General features: G+C 36.9%; 1 protein-coding gene across 5 annotated transcripts in view; it reads right to left on the minus strand.

Annotated features, from left to right (window-relative positions):
- The window catches only part of GREB1L (GREB1 like retinoic acid receptor coactivator), a 268214-nt gene that overhangs the window by 83665 nt on the left and 165147 nt on the right, over positions 1 to 19402 (minus strand). For all 5 annotated transcript variants that reach the window (XR_013443367.1, XM_078060543.1, XM_078060541.1 and 2 more), the window contains 4 exons: positions 4740 to 4868; positions 2594 to 2710; positions 1875 to 1994; positions 697 to 834 (listed from right to left, as the gene is read on the minus strand). Coding sequence is in view for 4 of the 5 variants with exons in the window: in XM_078060543.1 (XP_077916669.1) it covers positions 697 to 834; positions 1875 to 1994; positions 2594 to 2710; positions 4740 to 4868 (504 nt within the window). In the remaining variant the exon portion in view is untranslated. The remainder of the gene's footprint in view (positions 1 to 696; positions 835 to 1874; positions 1995 to 2593; positions 2711 to 4739; positions 4869 to 19402) is intronic.

Below are 19402 nucleotides of genomic sequence, written 5' to 3' on the forward strand. Positions count from 1 at the left end.
AGTGGGGCTTAAACACCCCAACTATTTAGTCCCAGAGGTAAAGCAGGAAGTCTCCTTCTGACCTAGGATAGTCCCTGGATAAGCTCATTCTTGATGTGGGTCTGAAAAACACTAAGTTAGTCCTGGATTCTAGGGGCCTCTAAATTTCTATACCTCCACTTATAGTTCGGAAGGACTCAGACTCTGTAAAGATGAGCAGTTCACTGACGCTTCCCCATGCAACTCTGGGACCTCTTAGTTCTCCCAAAGTGGGCCTGTAAGCTGGTTCAGCTTGTTTCTTTTCTCTGTGGTTTGGCTCCCTTTGACTGGAACGTCCTTTTCCCTTCAGGACCCAGCTGAAACATCACCTCTGACAAATCTTCTCAGACTCCCTCCAGGCAGAGTTAAGCTCTTTCTCCTTTGAGTTTTTGGAGTTCTTGGTTGTGAACCTCTACTAGCTCAAGTTTCACAATATTGTACTTATTTACATGACAGACTCCCCACTAAAAACAGTGCTCCCTGTGGGCAAAAAGACTTTCCCTTACTCCCAGTCACATGCTTAACAGCATGAGTGACCTGACCAATAAAAGCTGAAAAAATCAATATATGGATAAACGAAGATATGCATGAACATATGGATAAATACACAAACACTGAAATGGAGAAACAGTCTCAGATCCCAGCAGACACAGGCAACTTGGAATTCCTTTCCCTTACCTATCAGAATTACTGGTCTAACTCCTGAGTTACTCAGCAGGTTTTCAGGAACAATTACAGTTTCCCCTGCAGGAATGGGTCGAGGTTGTAAAATTCCAGTTAATGGGGTCTGTGGAACTGGGGCAGATAAAAGGGACTCTGGAAAAAAAGTTGTTTGACAAGAAGGATTAGACATGAAAGCTAAATGAAATACCATTGAAATCAACATAGTCTTAATACTTTTAATAGAGAAGTTTTAGAAGCCTAACGGTTCACTGTTTTTTTTTTTAATTAAAGTAATTCATGTTTATTATATAAAATTAAGAGTGAGAAAAACAGAAGGAAAAAACCCCAATCATAATCACACCATCTGAAGATAACTAGTTTTTTCTTCTAGTTGTTTTTCCACATGCAATCTTTTGGATTCTGTTTTGTATTTAATTCCCTCCATCCCCATCCCCATCCCAATTATCATGGTTTATTTACTCATCATAGAAAATTTGAAAAATATAGAAAAGAATGAAGAAGAATAAACTCATCATTAATCAGTACTACCCAGAGGCAAACACAGTAACATATTGGCATAATTCTTTGTTTATACAGCATCACTATGTAGTCTTTAAAACTATTTAAACAAACTTAAATTTTTAAAGAATCCCATTTATGCCTTAGAATTGGTTTATTTACATATGTCGGTGCTTAGTACAGCAAGGTAGACCAGCATTTAAACATTTACCAGTAGGTACCCAATGGCCATGGCTTGGCTATTATAAAAGAGAACCAGTTGGTTTTTCAGGTTTCTAGCCACAGACTAAGCCATCCAGGCCAGAAATAAAAGGAACCAGATAACAGGAGAACATGTCTAACACCACAAATGGCAAAGCAAGCCCATTTGTGCCCTATGATGGTGGGTTAGTAGCATCATGCCCTACATAAAGAATGGTTTATCGATACTGTGGTTCCAAACAAAGCCAGGTGGTGAATTAAGATCTGTTGTGATGGCACATGCACTTTTAGGGAAGGCAGATGTGATGGGGACAAAATATCAGCTATGATAAATTTCCTTACATAATACTGGACACAATGGTTGGTTAAGGAAATTTATCTTCAAAGGTTCAGGAAAAGAATAGGAGTAGAAGATACCTCTGCTAATTCAAAAAAACTGAAAACTGAAAACCCATCTTCTGTTGAAATCTTACCAGTTCTTGAAAGAGGGCGAACTGTAGGAACAGGTACAACTAAACCAGGTTGTGGGACAGGTGACCCAGGATACCATCCCCGGTGTCGTTTCTTTGGTGGCCCAGAAATGAACATGGTAGCTGAAGACAAAAAGAAAGATGAGCCTTGTCCTTAGTAGTGGAAGAAAGGAGAGAATTCAAAGTAACATAGAGCCTTTAATTTGATTATACTCAGAAAGTTTGAGCCACTCTTCTAGAGGTAAAGATAAAATTAGAAAAAGTCACCCTAACAACACCACCTAACATTTGTACGCTGTTTTACCTTTCACAATTTTACCCAGATTATTTCATTTAATTCTATCAACAACACTGTGAAGTTGTAGGATAAGTATATTGTTATACCCATTTTGTATCTGGTGAAAGGAAGGCTCAGATTTGCTCAGGGTCACGCAATAAGGAGGAACCTTGATCGCTGTACTCTGGTCAGCAAAGCTCATGGTTTTTCAAGACACTTCCTTATACATTTGTTTCAACATTATTTTCTAGCTAGGCTCATCCTTGTAAATCACTAAGATATTTAACCATTATTGTTCACACCAATCATAAACCTTCAAAACCTTGGATGAGAAGCTAAGGAAAAACTAGGAGTGCACTGTCAGATAATTCATCATTCCAAACTCCATAGCACTTCTTCCATAATTAAGATGCATTATTTCAAAACTCTAAGATGGATATTGTACCTTGGTCTCCAGATGCATAGCTAGGTCTTGGTGACAAAGAGTAATTCCCTGGGCGGACTGGAGTGGAGCTGGATGCACTGCTCTTTCCACCATGGCTACTGTTTCCATTAGCAGCATCTGTAACACACGAGAGAAACACTCAGAACAGGGGCTGGGCAGCACACTGTATTCCGTGATGCTGCAACCATACCATCAACCTCACCCTCCAGGATTCAAAGACATCTCACTGACACGACAGCCCCATGGTGTAAAATAGACTACGACCATCAGAATAGCACCCTTTTTAAAATGAAATGTCACCTAAAAATAATTTTCTAGGATCCCAAGAGATCTTTTAGAATCATTTTCAGTGATGTCTTTGGAGATGGTGGGTGGAAGAAAGAGAACATTTTTTTTTTTTTAACTTTGTATCTTAGAAATTTTCAAATATATACAAAAGTAGAGAGAATAATATAATAAACTACATACCTACCACCCAGCCTCAACATTTATCAACACATGGCTGATCTTGCTTTAGATAAATATAGATTAAGATACTTTGTCTCTCTTCCTCCTCACACAACATACTCACATACTGCTCTAGATTATTTTGAAGCGAACTTATTTATATTCTTTCATTCATAAATATTTCTGTATGAGTTTCTAAAAGAGCTCCTAAAAACATAACTATAATATCGTTATTATACTTAAAATTGACAGTGATTAATAATTTCTTAATGCCAAATATCCCATTAGTGTTCAAATTTCCCCCCAGTTAGCTCAGAAATGGTTTTTTACAGTGGACTTCCTCAAATTGGGGTTCAAAAAGGATCTACACGTTGAATTTAGTTTTTATGTCCCTTAAACCCACTTTTTAAAAGCTCACATTTGTTAATATAATAACAATAGTCAGTTAGTGTTCACATTTCATGGACTGTCTCACAAATTTTAAAAATAATTTGTTTGAATCAGGATAAAGTCATACTGCAACGAGATTTAGGATGATGTCATTTTTGCTGAGAAGTTTTCCAGACTCTGTAGAGTATCAGTTGCAACCTTTTTTTCCCTCCTGGAACCTAGTTTAATCTATAGGATTCCCCTTCTTTTTCTTTCTTCCAATTAATTTCCTGAAAATCTGGCAGAATTTTTCATTTTCTGAGTTTTGCTGATTGGCTATCTATGGCGTCATTTAACATCCCCTCTATTTCCTACATACTAATTGTTAGATAGAGAGGCTTGCTCAGATTTAGGTTTGGGTTTTTGGGCAAGAGTATCTCATAAATACTGTCATATTCTTCCATCAGCAGACACACAATAACTGGCTTTCTCTCTTCTTCTTCTTCTTCTTCTTCTTCTTTTTAAGATTTTATTTATTCATTTGACAGAGAGAGAGGGAACACAAGCAGGGGGAGTGGAAGAGTGAGAAGCAGGCTTCCCTCCAAGCAGGGAGCCCAATGCGGGGCTCGATCCCAGGACCCTGGGATCATGACCTGAGCCGAAGGCAGACGCTTAATGACTGAGCCACCCAGGTGCCCCGGCTCTCTCTCTTCTTGTCAAGTTAAGATCAATCGGTGGGTTCAAGAGTTGTTAACCTAATTCTCAAATTATAAAGTTGTCCATCATTGGGGTGCCTGGGTGGTCAGTCGGTTAAGTGTCTGACTTCGGCTCAGGTCATGATTCCAGGGTTCTGGGCTGGAGTCCCACATCGGGCTCCCTACTCAGCGGACAGCCTGCTTCTCCCTCTCCCTCTGCAGCTCCCCCTGCTTGTGCTCTCTCTCCCTCTCTCTCTCGTCCTCTCTCTCTCGTCCTCTCTCTCTCTGTCAAATAAATAAAATCTTAAAAAAAATAAAGTTGTCCATCAGCCCTTCATCTGATGGTTTTAGCAACCATGCTGGTTACTGCCAGGATCCATAATTTTTATTAACTTTTTTAATACTGTAAAAACTTGGATTCCATTTGTTCAAATCTATAATCTAACCAGAAGGTAGATCCTGCAAGAACTGTTGGAACAGACTAAGAATAAAAGTGGTCAGGATAAATTCTGATGCCTAACTGTAGAACGGACAAATTCTACAACTTGTCAATGAGATTTCACACAAGTCTCTTATAGACTACATACTATCATAGACCATATTTATCAAAGAAATATAAGTGAGGAAAACATCACCTGCAGCAAAAGTCTTCCCTACCACCTGCAAAGATAAAGCCAGTGGATTCACAACATTCTTATTCCGGGTCAGGTCCTGAGCTCCACTTAAATTGATTGCAGAATTAGCTGGACTGAGAATTGGTGAATCTTGAAAATGAAAGAGGTTGTTCAAATTAGAAACTATTTTATATGCAGGAAGGAAGTTAATTCAGTAAGAATGAGGTGAGAGAAAGCAGATTGTAAAATTTCAGTTTTATCTTTGACCTATTTTAAGGAAGTCAGTTTCTCTATATTCAGGTTTTTGTTATGTGCTGGGTACTAGTCTAAGTACTTTAAATACATCAATTCACTTAATCCCTATAAAAACTCAACGAGGTAGGTAGTACTACATTAAGGAGTAGTCATCATTTAACTCGGTCAAAGTCATATGATGTGGCATCAAGGATATCATTACGTGCCATTTAAAACTATCTCCACAGTTCCCCTTAAAGTTGTATTTTAATGAAATATATTTATCTCTGTTCGGATGACTCTGTCATTTAAAAGGTGTCCTGCAAACTAAGTCATTGCAATGTAGGAGAAAGCACTTTTCTCTGAAGGAAAGTTTGCCTCAATTTTTGGAACAAACGAATTAATTTACCTATGTAATACCAGGTACATCCAAAAGAAGTTTCCTATTTGGATTCAGAAAATAATTCAGCCCAGAAAGACCACATGCCATTTCAGACACAGGCTATGGGGAACATAAACACTAAAGCCAACTAGAGTTTTCCAAAATGAGTATAGACCCCCAATTCCTGATTCCACTCTTCCACAACAGCTTAATCAATTAATACCAGCAAGTGTCAAAAGGGACCGTTAAAACTCCCTGCGAGTTTGAAAAGAAAAAATGCTCTAAAGAGCAGGATACTGATGGTACTACATTAGGAATTACCTAAAAAATAAGTATTCAGGGGTGCCTGGGTAGCTCTGCCAGTTAAGCCTCTGCCTTCTGCTCAGGTCATGATTTCAGGGTCCTGGGGTTGAGCCACACATCAGGCTCCCTGCTCAGCGGGGATCCTGCTTCTCCCTCTCTCTCTGCACCCCCCCAACCACTCGTGCATGCTCTCTCTCACTCTTTCTCTCAAGTAAGTAAATAAAACCTTTAAAAAAACAAGTATTCATACCATAGTGTGATTCCTGATCCTCTAATCAATGCTATTCATAAGACCTAAAAAATTGAAATGGTCCCCTACTGGCTCAGAAGAGTTAATGTGCCTCTCTGAGGGGGAGACTTTACCACTAGGGAGTGATTTTAAGTCTATGGAAGAACAGAGGCCAGCAACGGCTCATACAACATTACAATGTTGCAGGAAACTGGAAGACAGTTTTTCATGTCATATCTTACAGGATACGAATCCCAGGTGAGTTTGCTGTTGGTCATTATGTTTCAGGCCACAATCGTATTGTTTGGAACAAGGCTAGTAACTTACTACAGTAGTTTATACCTATAATTTTAGCATATTTCTAATAGCCCAGGAAAACATATAGGTAAAATGTAGTTGATAAATTATGAAGGGTGATGATTCACCTTATTTTTTCAAATCACTGAATTCAAATTAGCAGAGACCAATATTCTTAAAATAATGAAAAGAAACAAAGTTAATGTACAGAAATCAATCTTCATATATATAAGCAACAATCAATAGTTAGATAAAATGCCTAGGAATAAGCTTAATAAGAAATATACACAACTGTATGCCAAAAACTACAATATTTCTTAATATAATATGGGATTTGTTTTAACATATTGAGGGAAAGAAGGAGAGAGAAAGTAAGATTAAATAATATTGGCCATGTGCTCATAATTCTGAAGCTGGATGATAGGTCCATGGTGTTCGTTCATTATATTAGTCTATTTTTTTTAAGTTATTTAAATTTCAGTTAGTTAACATACAGTGTAATATTAGTTTCAGGTGTACAATATAGTGATTCAACAATTCCATACAATATCCAGCACTCATCACAACATGTGCACTCATTAATCCCTATCACCTATTTAACCATCCCCCCGCCCACCTCCCTTCTGGTAACCATCAGCTGGTTTTCTATAGTTATGAGTCTGTATCTTGGTTTGCCTCTCTCTCTCTTTTTTTCCCTTTGCTTGTTTTGTTTCTTAAATTCCACATGAGTGAAATCATATGGTATTTGTCTTTCTCTGACTTATTTTGCTTAACATAATAACTCTAGCTCCATCCATGTTGCTGCAAATGGCAAGATTTCATTCTTTTTTATGGCTGAGTAATATTCCATTGTGTGTGTGTATGTGTATATATTGTGTGTGTGTGTGTGTGTGTATATATACATACCACATTTTCTTTACCTATTCATCAGTTGATGGACATTTGGGCTATTTCCATAATTTAGTTATTGTAGATAATGCTGCTATAAATACTGAGGTGAATGTATCCCTTTGTATTAGTATTTTTGTATTCTTTGGGTAAATAACTAGTGGTGCAATTGCTGGGTCATAAGGCACTCTAATTTTTAACTTTTTTTTTTTTTAAAAGATTTTATTTATTTATTCATGAGAGACAGAGAGAGAGAGAGAGAGGCAGAGGGAGAAGCAGCCTCCCAAGGAGCAGAGAGCCCGATGCGGGACTCGATCCCAGGACCCTGGGATCATGACCTGAGCCGAAGGCAGACGCTTAACCATCTGAGCCACCCAGGTGCCCTAATTTTTAACTTTTTGAAGAACCTCCATTTCCACAGTGGCTGCTTCCATTTGCATTCCCACTAACAGTGCACTAGGGTTCCCCTTTCTTCACATCCTTGCCAAGCTGTTGTTTCTTGTGTTGTTGGTTTTGGCCATTCTGACAGGTGTGAGGTGATATCTCACTGTAGTTTTGATTTTCATTTCCCTGATGATTGGTGATATTGAGCATCTTTTCATGTGTCTATTGGCCATCTGCATGTCTTCTTTGGGAAAATGTCTATTCGTGTCTTCTGCCCATTTTTTAATTGGATTATTCGATTTTTGGGTGTTGAGTTTTATAAATTCTTCACATATTTTGGATACTAACCCTTTATCAGATATGTCATTTGCAAATATCTTCTCCCATTCCATAGCTGCCTTTTAGTTTTGTTGATTGTTAGTCTATTTTTATATGTATTTTAACTTTTCATATTAAAGATTTCTAAAAATTAAAAAAATACTTCTGAAGATCATGAAAATAGAACTGAACAAATGTCAAGACATACCATGTTTCTGAGCAGGAACATTTGATGTCAAAAAGATGAAATCAATCTAAGTTAACTTATAAATTTAATGTGATCCTAGGAAAATACCAACAGGTATAGATGTTATTAGAATTACTATTAAAATTATTACAATGTGTAAAGTAGGCAAATTGATGTGATGTTGATATAAAAAAATAAACACACCAGGATAGCTGGAAACATTCTGAAAAATAATAGAAATGAGGAGAGTCTAGTATGATGATATAATAAGACTTACTATAAAACTTCAGTCAATAAGTGCATTAGTAGACAAACAGAATAATAGAATAAAAAAGACAGTAAGAAATAGATGCAAATACACAAGAGAATTTAGTATAAGATAAAGGTAGCAGCTCAAAGCAGCAATGAAGATGAGCCATTCAATAAATTGTACTGAGGCAATTTGATATATAAGAAAAAAATTAAGATGGACCCACATCCTACACTAAATACCAAACAAAGTCAAATGGACTAAAGATACACACTTAAAAACTGAAGATATAGAAATAATAGGAAACAACACAGAAGAGTTAATTATCACTTTAAAATGGAAAAGGTCAAACTACTGTTCAAAACACAGAAGCCATGAGAAAAAGTTTTATATATTCAACTACACAAAAATTTAAGAAACCTGTATGACAAAACACACTATAACCAAGCAAACAGTAGCTAGAACACAACTGAAGTGGCCATATCAGAAAATATAGACTTTAAGACAAAAATTATTACTAGAGAAAAGAAGGATATTTTATATTGATAAAAGAGTCAATCCACCAGGAAGACATAACAATTAAAAACATATATGCACCTAACAATAGAACCCCAGACTCATGAAGCAAAGACTGAAGAACTGAAGGGAGAAATAGGCAATTCAATAGTAATAGGTGGAGACTATAATACTCCACTTTCAATAATGAATAGAGAAACTAGGGAGATGGATCAACAAGGAAACAAAAGACTTAAAACATTATAAATCAACTAGACTTACTGATATCAATAAAACATTCTTCTAACAAAAGCAGAATACAATCTTCTCAAGTGCACAGGGAATATTCTCTAGGATAGACAATCTGTTAGATGATAAAACAAGCCTCAATAAACTTAAAAGAAATGAAATCTTACAAATTACATTCTCTGGCCTCAATGGGTTTAAATAAGCAATCAACAACAAAAGGAAATTTGAAAAATTCACAAATATGTGGAAATTAAACAACACACTCCTAAATAACCAATAGGTCAAAGAAGAAATCACAAGGGAAATTAGATATCACTTTAAGATAAATGAAAATGAAAACACAATGTATGGAAACTTATGAGATGCTGTTAAAGTGTTCAGAGGGAAATTTATGGCTGTAAGTGCCTATATGAAAACAGAAGAAAGATCTCAAATAAATAATTAAACTCTACCTTAAAAAACTAGAAAAAGAGCAAACTAAATCCAAAATAAGCAGAAGAAAGGAAATAATAAAGACTATAGCAGAAATGAATGAATAGGGAATACAGAAACAATAGCAACAATCAACAAAACCAAGTTTGTTCTTTGAGTAGATTAATGAAATTAAACTTTTAGCTAGACTGCCCAAGAAAAAAAGAGAAAAGATGCAAATTACTAAAATAAAAAATGAACAAGAGGGCATCACTGGCAACTTTACTTCTAAAAAAAGTTATGAAGGAATACTGTGAACAACTGTATGCCATTATTATGGACTGAATTGTGTCTATTCCCCACCACCCCACCCCAGCCTAGCAAAACTATTTTTAAGCCCTAATGCCTAGTACCTTAGAATGTGACAGTATTTGGAGATAGGGTCTTTAAAGAGGTAATTAAGGTTAAATGAGGTCATAAGTGTGGGGTGTTAATCTGACTGGTGTTTTTTTTTTTTTTTTTTAAGATTTTTACTTATTCATTTGCAAGAGAGAGAGAACAGAAGGAGAGTGAGAGGGAGAAACAGACTCCCCACTGAGCAGAGAGCCTGACATGGGGCTCGATCCCAAGACCCTAACATCATGACCTGAGTTGAAGATAGATGCTTAACCGACTGAGCCACCCAGGTGCCCCTGACTGGTGTTCTCATAAGAAGAGGAAGAGAGGGCGCCTGGGTGGCTCAGTCGGTTAAGCGACTGCCTTCGGCTCAGGTCATGATCCCAGGGTCCTGGGATCGAGTCCCACATCGGGCTCCCTGCTCAGCGGGGAGCCTGCTTCTCCCTCTCCCTCTGCCTGCCACTCCCCCTGCTTGTGCTCTCTATCTCTCTGAGAAATAAATAAATAAAATCTTAAAAAAAAAAAAAAAAAGAAGAGGAAGAGAAACCAGGGAAGCGCACACACAGAGGAAGGGCCGTGTGAAGGTAATAGCAACCCTTAGAGTGGGAAAAATATTTGCAACTCATAATTTGATAAAGGACTTGTATCCAGTACATATAAAGAACCCTTACAACTCAAAATAGAAAGATAAATAACCCAACTGAAAAATGGGCAAATGATTTCTATAGACATTTCTTCAAAGAAGATGTACAAATGACCAATAAGCACATGAAAAAATGCTCATCATTAGCCATTGGAGAAATACAAATCAAAACCACAATGAGATATTACTTAATGCCCACTAGAATGTCTAAAATTAAAAAAAAAGACAGACAACGAAGAGTGTTGGTGAGGATATGGAGAAATTGGAACCCTCACACATTGCTGGTAGGAATGTAAAATGGTACAGTCACTTGGGAAAATAGTTCCTCAAATGGATATATATAGTTATCATATGACCCAGCAATTCCACTCATAGGTATGAAATGAGCAATAAGTGAAAACGTATTTCCACACAAAAATCTATACACAAATGTTCACAGCAGAATTATTCCAAATAGCCCCAAAGTGGAAACAACCCAAATGTCTATAAACTGATAAATGGATAAATAAAATGTGGTATATGCATAAAATGGGATTCTGTTCAGCAGTAAAAAGGAATGAAGTACTCCTATATACTACAACACGGATGAACCCTGAAAACAATATGCCAAATAAAAGAGACCAGTCACAAAAGGCCATATGTTGTATGATTCCACTTATATGAAATGCCCAGAATAGACAAATTCATAGAAATAGAAAGTAGATTTGTAGTTCCCAGGGGCTGGGAGCAGAGGGCTGAAATTGACAGTGACTGATAATGGATACACGGTTTCTCTTGGAGTGATGTGAATGTTCTGAAGTTTTTGTGGTGATGGTTGCACAATTCTGTGAGTATACTAAAAAACATTAATTGTACACTTTTAATGGGTAGATTGTAAGATATGTGAATTATATCTCAATAAAGCTGTTATTTTAAAAACACTAAAAGAAAAATTATAAACCAGGGATAATATTTATAACTCACTATTACACTATGTTCCTGTCAACAGAAGTCACTAAGAGAAAAGATTACTGTTGGAGATCCTTTGTTGCCCCATACCACTTCTTTGGCCCATCTTTGATTTCAGCAGGAGCTATGGTGGATGGTTTTGTGTAAGGTCAGATTCCTAGGGGCAGCATCTTACTTCAAGCTCATATCTAGCTTCTTTGAGCTTTTTATCTCAAGGCCTTCTTCAAGGCCATCAAGCTCTTAGCCCTGTGTGTGGTCCAGAAGTGTGAGGAAGTGTAACAACTCTGGGGCAGCCGTCAACTAATGGAGGACTAAGAATAAATGTCCTAGCTTTCCATTCTTTGGAAGGATAATTCTGGGAGGCATTCTGCATGCTTCTTGGAGAACCTGGTAGATTCAAGTCCTCCTGGTTTACAGCAACTACACAGAAAACACACTCTTTTTTGGCTTATTCCTGCTTGCAGAGATCACTTCCCAAATAAACTACGCACACCCAAATCCTTCCTTTGGGCTCTGATTCCAGCAGAACCCAAACCATGACAAACAAGTCAAGGTAAAGGAACTTAAGGGTTCATAGAAAGAAGATGCAAATAGTTTTTAAACAAATGCAAAGATGCTCAATGTCAACAAGGAAAATGCAGATTAAAACTACACTCAGATATTGTTTTTCACCCGTCAGATTGACAAAATCCAAAAGTTCAAAAATAAACTTTGTTAGTGACGTCTCTGTGGAAATACAAACTGACACACATCTTCTGGTAGAATTCTATGAAGAGTAATTTACAGCATTTATAGGAATTATAAATGAAGACATGTTTGATCCAGAAATTCCTGGATATTTATGTACATGTGAGAAATAATACACGTGGAGGTTATTCATTGTTGCATTGTTTAAAAACAATATAAATGCCCATCAATAGGGGATAGGGTAAATAAATTATGGCACATGCACACAGTGTGACAGTATGCAACAGTAAAACATAATGAGGAAGCTCTTTATTGATTTGGCAAGATTTCTAAGAGATAACTATATGAAAAAGCGAAGTGCAGAAGAGTATGTACAAAATGCTGCCTTTGGAGTAAAAAAAATGTATAAAAATAAGAATCCATGCTTGTGCCTGCTTGAATAGATATAAAGAAAATTTAGAAAGACACATGAGAAACCATTGACAGTGATTACCTGTTTGGTGGGGGCATGTAGAAACGAGGGGGAATGGAAAGAGAAACTTCACTGTGTATATATGAATACAGTGCATATTTATGTATGCATGTATATTTTCTAGAATGTAAATGTTTCAAAGCAGTGTAATAAGTGTTTTAAAAATATAGAAAATAGTTATGTGTCTACTGACAACTGGCATCAGAAGTACTTAATTGTACAAAGTGAGCATTTACTTCAGTATTAGATTACACAGTGATTTTATTTATTTATTTTTAAAGATTTTATTTATTTATTTGAGACAGAGAGCACAAGCGGGGAGAAGGATCAGAGGGAGAGGAAGAGGCTCCCCGAAGAGCAGGGAGCCTGACGTGGGGCTGGATCCCAGGACCCTGGGATCATGACCTGAGCCGAAGGCAGACGCTTAACGACTGAGCCACCCAGGTGCCCCACACATAGTGATTTTAAAGGGTAATTCCATGGATGGAACTAGAGGGTATTATGCTAAGCGAAATAAGTCAATCAGAGAAAGAGAAGTATCATATGATCTCACTGATATGAGGATTTTGAGAAACAAGACAGGGGTAGGGAGGGAAAAATGAAACAAAACGAAACCAGAGAGGGACACAAACCATAAGAGACTCTTAATCTCAGGAAGCAAGCTGAGGGTTGCTGGAGTGGAGGAGGGTGGGAGGGATGGGGTGGCTGGGTGATGGACATTGGGGAGGGTATGTACTATGGTGAGTGCTGTGAATTGTGTAAGACTGATGAATCACAGACCTATACCCCTGAAACAAATGATACATTATATGTTAATTAAAAAATAAAAAAAAAAGGGTAATTCCATTTCAATGAAAACTGCTTTTGCCAAGTTACCAATGATCTAATCCCCAAATCCAGGAGACACTTTTCAGTACCTATCATACTGAATCCCACTGCTGTGTTTATTTATTCAACAATTATTTATTGAGCACTTACCATGTGTCAAGAAACTTGCTAGGATCTACTGGTTAAATGGTCAACAAGGTGAGTGCTGTCCTTGTGCAAGTTTTCCTCTGTCTACTAAAGTATTGGTGTTCTGCACCCTTTTATTTATCTCAAGACAATCTGGTAAGACTCCATGGTTTCATTTTTAATTTTTGAAAATTTATTTCATGTATGTCGTTTGTCTTATTTCATTTCATTAACAAATTTTGGAACATACCAGTTATAGAATAATCAGAAAGGACAGATGTGCATTAGATAATGTCAGGTTGAACTTTCTAAAATGTAAATCCTATTATGTTATTCCCTAATCTTTACCACCTTGCACATGCTTCTACTCTTGAATTTATCATGGATGGTGGACATTGGCATATTTAGCATTTAACACTAGTGGTTTTGATTATTTGGAAGTAGCCTCCAATGTCCAAACTGTGACAGCCTGTGATCCTGCTCATACTCAGACATGGGTTCAAACCCTGGGCTGTTGTGTAGTACCTGGTGTTTAGATAACCAGTAAGCAGCTGATTGCCTGATTCTCTCTACTAGTGATTTCACATCCATTTAAAGGAGGACCTTGTAAACACTGGAGGAATCACAGACTTGGAAAGTTCCTTGAGCAAGTCATAGCTCTGCTCTCTATGTTGTGGTTTGTAACTTCTTGTTTCTCCCACTAGGTCATGAGCTCCTTGAGGGCATTCCCAGCTCCTGGCACAATGTCTGTCATATCTTGGCTAAAGAAATAAAATGGGGGAAAAAAGCCAAAACAATCTCCTTATCCTCTTTATGCAATAGTTCAATAACTCTCTGTTAGCCCAAAATCCCTAGGGGAAAAAACTTTTTTTTAAAAAAGGAAGCCATTTACATAGTAAGTAGAAAGAGTTCTAATTCTGATTTTGCCATTTACTAGCTCTTTTTCACCAAATACTAACCCTTTTCTGAGATTCTGTTTCATGACCTGAAAAATGGTACCTACCTCACCATAACAGTTAACATGTTTAGCACAGTGCCTAGAACACAGTAGATATTCAGTAAATATTCGTTTTGCTAAACCTTTTTTTTTTTAAAAGTAGGCTTCACACCCAATGTGGGGCTTGAACTCATGACTCTGAAATCAAGAGTCGCATGCTGCTCTACCACTGAGCCAGCCAGGCGCCCCTATTTGGCTAAATCTTGTTAAGGGTTTTCCAGATGATTGAGAACTTAAATCTTTATCATCACTCTTTCTGCCCTTGACACCTGCATAAAATGTGGACCTCATAATTTGCTTCTTTCCCACATAAAGTACACTGGACCTATTTTCACATTCAGACTGCAATTAATGTTCTTCTAATAAGACACCATATTCCTATTAATGCACTACGAGGCTGCATTAGTTATTTATGTCAGCTGTGTTTTACTTTTGACTCAATTGAAACACAAGTCCCCCTAAAATTAATATTAAACAAGATATTTCCTAATCTGTTCTTATGCTGTTGATTTTTTAAACAGCTTTAAGTATGATTAACAATAAATGCACATACTTAAACAATTTGATAAGTTTTTACATATAGATATGCCTGTGAAACCATCACCACAGTCAACACAGTTGACATATTTATCACCCCCAAGTCTCTTTGTTTTTTTATTTTTTTATTATATTATTATTTTTTAAAGATTTTATTTATTTATTTGATAGAGAGAGAAAGAGAGCACAAGCAGGGCGAGTGGCAGGCAGACGGAGAGGGAGAAGCAGGCTCCCCGCTGAGCAAGGAGCCCAATGTGGGGCTCAATCCCAGGACCCTGGGATCATGACCTGAGCTGAAAGGAGATGCTTAACAGACTGAGCCACCCAGGCGCCCCACTCCCAAATCTCCTTGTACCTCCTTGTAATCCCTCCCTCCTGTGTCTCCCTTGCTCCCCCATCCCCAAGCAATCACTGACCTGTTGTCACTATAAATTAGTTTGCACTTTCTAGAGTTACTTATAAACAGACTAACACAATATTCCTTTTTCTTTTGTCTGGCTTTTTTCACTCACCCTAATTATTCTGAGATTCATCCATGTTGTTATAAGTATCAATAGCTCATTACTGTTTATTGAGTTGTATTACATTGTATGGACATATAGCAATGGATAAATATTCACCTGGAGGAACATTTGGGTTGTTTCCAGTTTTTGCTATTACAAATAAAGCTGTTATGAACATTTGTGCACAAGTTTTTATATGGACATATATTTCCTTTCTCTTGGGTAAATATCTAGGAATGGAATGGCTAGACTATATGATAGGTATATGTTTAACTTTTTTAAAGAAACTACCAAACTGTTTCCTAAAGTGGTTTTACTATTTTATGTTCTCAGCAGTGTATTTAGTTCTAATTCCTCCACATCAATGCTTGGTATAGTTAGCCCTTTAATTTGAACTATTCTAATAAATGTAGAGTGATAACTCACTGTTTTATTTGCATTTTGCTAATGACTAATGGTCTTAAGTATCTTTTTATGTGCTTAGTTGCCATCCATATATCTTTCGTCCATTTTAAAAACTGGTTTATTTTCTTATTATTGAGTTTTTTTAAAAGTCTTTCTTCTAAATACAATTCCTATATATCTTTTTCAAGGATTTTCATCCAGGCTGTGGCTTGTCTTTTCATTTTCTTAATAGTGTCTTCTAAGAAGAATTTCTTAATTTTAATGAAGTCTAATTTATCAATTTGTTCTTTTGTGGATTTTGTTTTTGGTGCTATATCTAAGAAATCTTTGCCTAACCTAGGTCACAGATCCTTTTTCCTATGTTTTCTTATAGAAGTTATATATTTTGTAGTTTTTTTTTTTTTTTTTTTAAGATTTTATTTAACCATTTGACAGAGAGAGAGCACAAGCAGGGGGAGCAGCAGGGAGAGGGAGAAGCAGGCTCCTGCTGAGCAGAGAGCCTGATGCGGGGCTTGATTCCAGGACCCTGGGATCATGACCTGAGCAGAAGGCAGACGCCCAACGACTGAGCCACCTAGGCGCCCCTATTTTGTAGTTTTACAGTTAGGTCTATGATCCACTTGAGTTATTTTTTCATGTGGTGTGAGATGTAGATTGAAGTTCATGTTTATGCATATGGATATCCAATTCTTCCAGCACTATTGGTTGAGAAGGTTATCCTTTCTTTACTGCACTGCCTTTGTGCCTTTGTTAAATGTACATATATGCATGTGAATTTATTTCTAGACTTTCTATTCTGTTCAACTGATGTATCTGTAGGTCTTTACACCAGTACCATGTTGTTTTGATTACTGCAGCTTTAAAATCATTCTTCAAGGGCGCCTGGGTGGCTCAGTTGGTTAAGCGACTGCCTTCGGCTCAGGTCATGATCCCGGAGTCCCGGGATCGAGTCCCGCATCAGGCTCCCTGCTCAGCAGGGAGTCTGCTTCTCCCTCTGACCCTCCTCCCTCTCATGCTCTCTGTCTCTCATTCTCTCTCTCTCAAATAAATAAATAAAATCTTTAAAAAAATAAATAAATAAATAAAATAAAATAAAATAAAATCATTCTTCAAATCAGGTAGTGTTAGTTTCCAATTTTATTCTTCTTTTTCAGAGTTGTTTTGGGTATTTTAAGTCATTTGCATTTCCATATGAATTTTAGAATTAGCTTGTCAACTTCTACCCAAAAAAAGCCTCTGGAATTTTGGTTTGGATTGTGTTGAATCTACAGGTCAATTTGGAGAGAACTGACATCGTTTTTTTTTTTTTTTAGGTTATATTTATTTATTTGAGAGAGAGAGCACAAGACAGGGTAGGGTCAGAGGGAGAAGCAGATTCCCTGCCAAGCCTGGAGCCCAATGCGGGACTCGATCCCGGGACTCCGGGATCATGACCTGAGCCGAAGGCAGTCGCTTAACTAACTGAGCCACCCAGCGCCCAAGAGAACTGACATCTTAACAATGTTAGTTTTTCAACCCATGAACAAGAGATAGCTCTCCAATTTATTTAGGTCTTCTTTACTTCCTCTCAGCATTATATTCTAGTTTTCAGGCTATAGTTTTTTCACACCTTCCATCAGATTTATCCCTAAATATTTCATATTTTTATTATATGTAATATTATATGTTTATATGTATTATAAATGGTAGTTATTTTAAAATTTTTAATTTCTGATAGCTTGTTGTTGCCATATAGAAATATAATTGATATTTGTATATTGATCTTATATCCTGAATGTTGCTAAGCTTACTTATTAGTTCTAATAGCTTTTTTGTAGATTTCACTGAATTTACTACATAGATCACCTGTGGTCTATAAATAAAGACAGTTTTATGTCTTCCTTTCCAATCTGGAGGCCTTTAATTCTTTTTTTTGCCTGACTACACTGCTAGAATCTGCAGCACAACTGGATAGAAGTGGTAAGAGCAGACATACCTGTCTTGTTCTGATCTTAGGTAGGCTCGCTGTGGGGTTTTTGTAGATGTTCATTATCAGGCTGAGGAAATTCCCTTTTTTTTCTAATTTGTTAAGAGTATCAGGAATAAATATTGGATTTTGTCAATGTTTTTTTCCTGCATCTACTGAGATAATTATATGGTTTTATTTTTTAGTTTGTTAACATAGGAAACATTGATATTCAAATGTTAAACCAACCAAGCATTCCTGGGATAAACTCCACTTAGTCATGATATATTATCCTTTTAACATATTATTGGATTTAATATACTAAAATTTTATTTAGAAATTTTTTTGTTTATGGGGTGCCTGCATGGATAGGTTAAGCATCAGGCTCTTGATTTTGGCTCAGGTCGTGCTCTAAGAGTCATAAGATTGAGCCCTATGTTAGGCTCTGCGCTGGGCATGGAGCATTTTTAAGATTCTCTCTCTCCCTTTCCCTCTGCTCCTCCCACACTCCCTCTCTCTCTCAAAAAAAATTTTTTTTAATTTATTTCATGAGGACATTGGCTTGAACTTTTCTTATAATGTCTTTGATTTTGGCATCAAAGCAATGCCAACTAGAATGAGTTAGGAAAGTAGTCCATTCTCTTCTATTATTTGGACGAGTTCATGTAGAATTGGCATTATTTCTTGTTTAAATGTTTGGTGGAATCTACCACTGAAGATATTAACCACATTTTTAATGTATTTAAAAGACATAGCGCTATTTAGGCTATATATATACATTTTTAAGATTTATTTATTTATTTGAGAGTGGGGAGCAGGGCAGAGGGAGAGAATCTCAAGCAGACTCCCCACTGAGCACGGAGCCTGAGGCGGGGCTCCATCTCACAGCCCAAGAGATCATGACCTGAGCCAAAACCAAGAGTTGGACTCTTAACCAACTAAGCCGCCCAGGTGCCCCGGTTATCTATTTCTTATTTAAGTTTTTGTAATTTGTCTCTCAAGGAATTTGTTCATTTCATCTAAGCTCACAAATTTTTTGGTATAAAATGTTCCTCACATTCTCTTATTATCCTTTTAATATCCTTTTAATATCATTCAAATAGATAATGATGTCACCTCTCTCAGTCCTAATACTAGTAATTTGGATTTTCTCTTTTTTTTTCTAATAGTGTGGACAGAGGTTTATCTATTGACTTTTTCAAAGAACTAGTTTCTAGTTTTGTTAATTTTTTTCTATTGTTTTTCTGTTTTGTTTTGTTTTTTTTAATTTCACTGATTGCCACTTTGATCTTTATTATTTCCCTTCTTCTGATTACTTTGGTGTTAATTTTCTTTTTCCTAGTTTCTTAAGGTGGAAGCTGAGCTCATTGATTCAAGATCTTTCTTCTTTTTTTTTTCTTAAAGATTTTTTATTTATTCATTTGAGAAAGACACAGAGTGAGCAAAAGCACGAGGAGGGGGGAGGGTCAAAGGGAGAGGGAGAAGCAGACTCCCCGCTGAGCAGGGTGCCTGAGGCAGGGCTGGATCCCAGGACCCCAGGATCATGACCTGAGCCGAAGGCAGGCGCTTA

The sequence above is a fragment of the Halichoerus grypus genome, chromosome 13, assembly GCF_964656455.1.
Source record: "Halichoerus grypus chromosome 13, mHalGry1.hap1.1, whole genome shotgun sequence".
NCBI lineage: Eukaryota > Metazoa > Chordata > Mammalia > Carnivora > Phocidae > Halichoerus > Halichoerus grypus.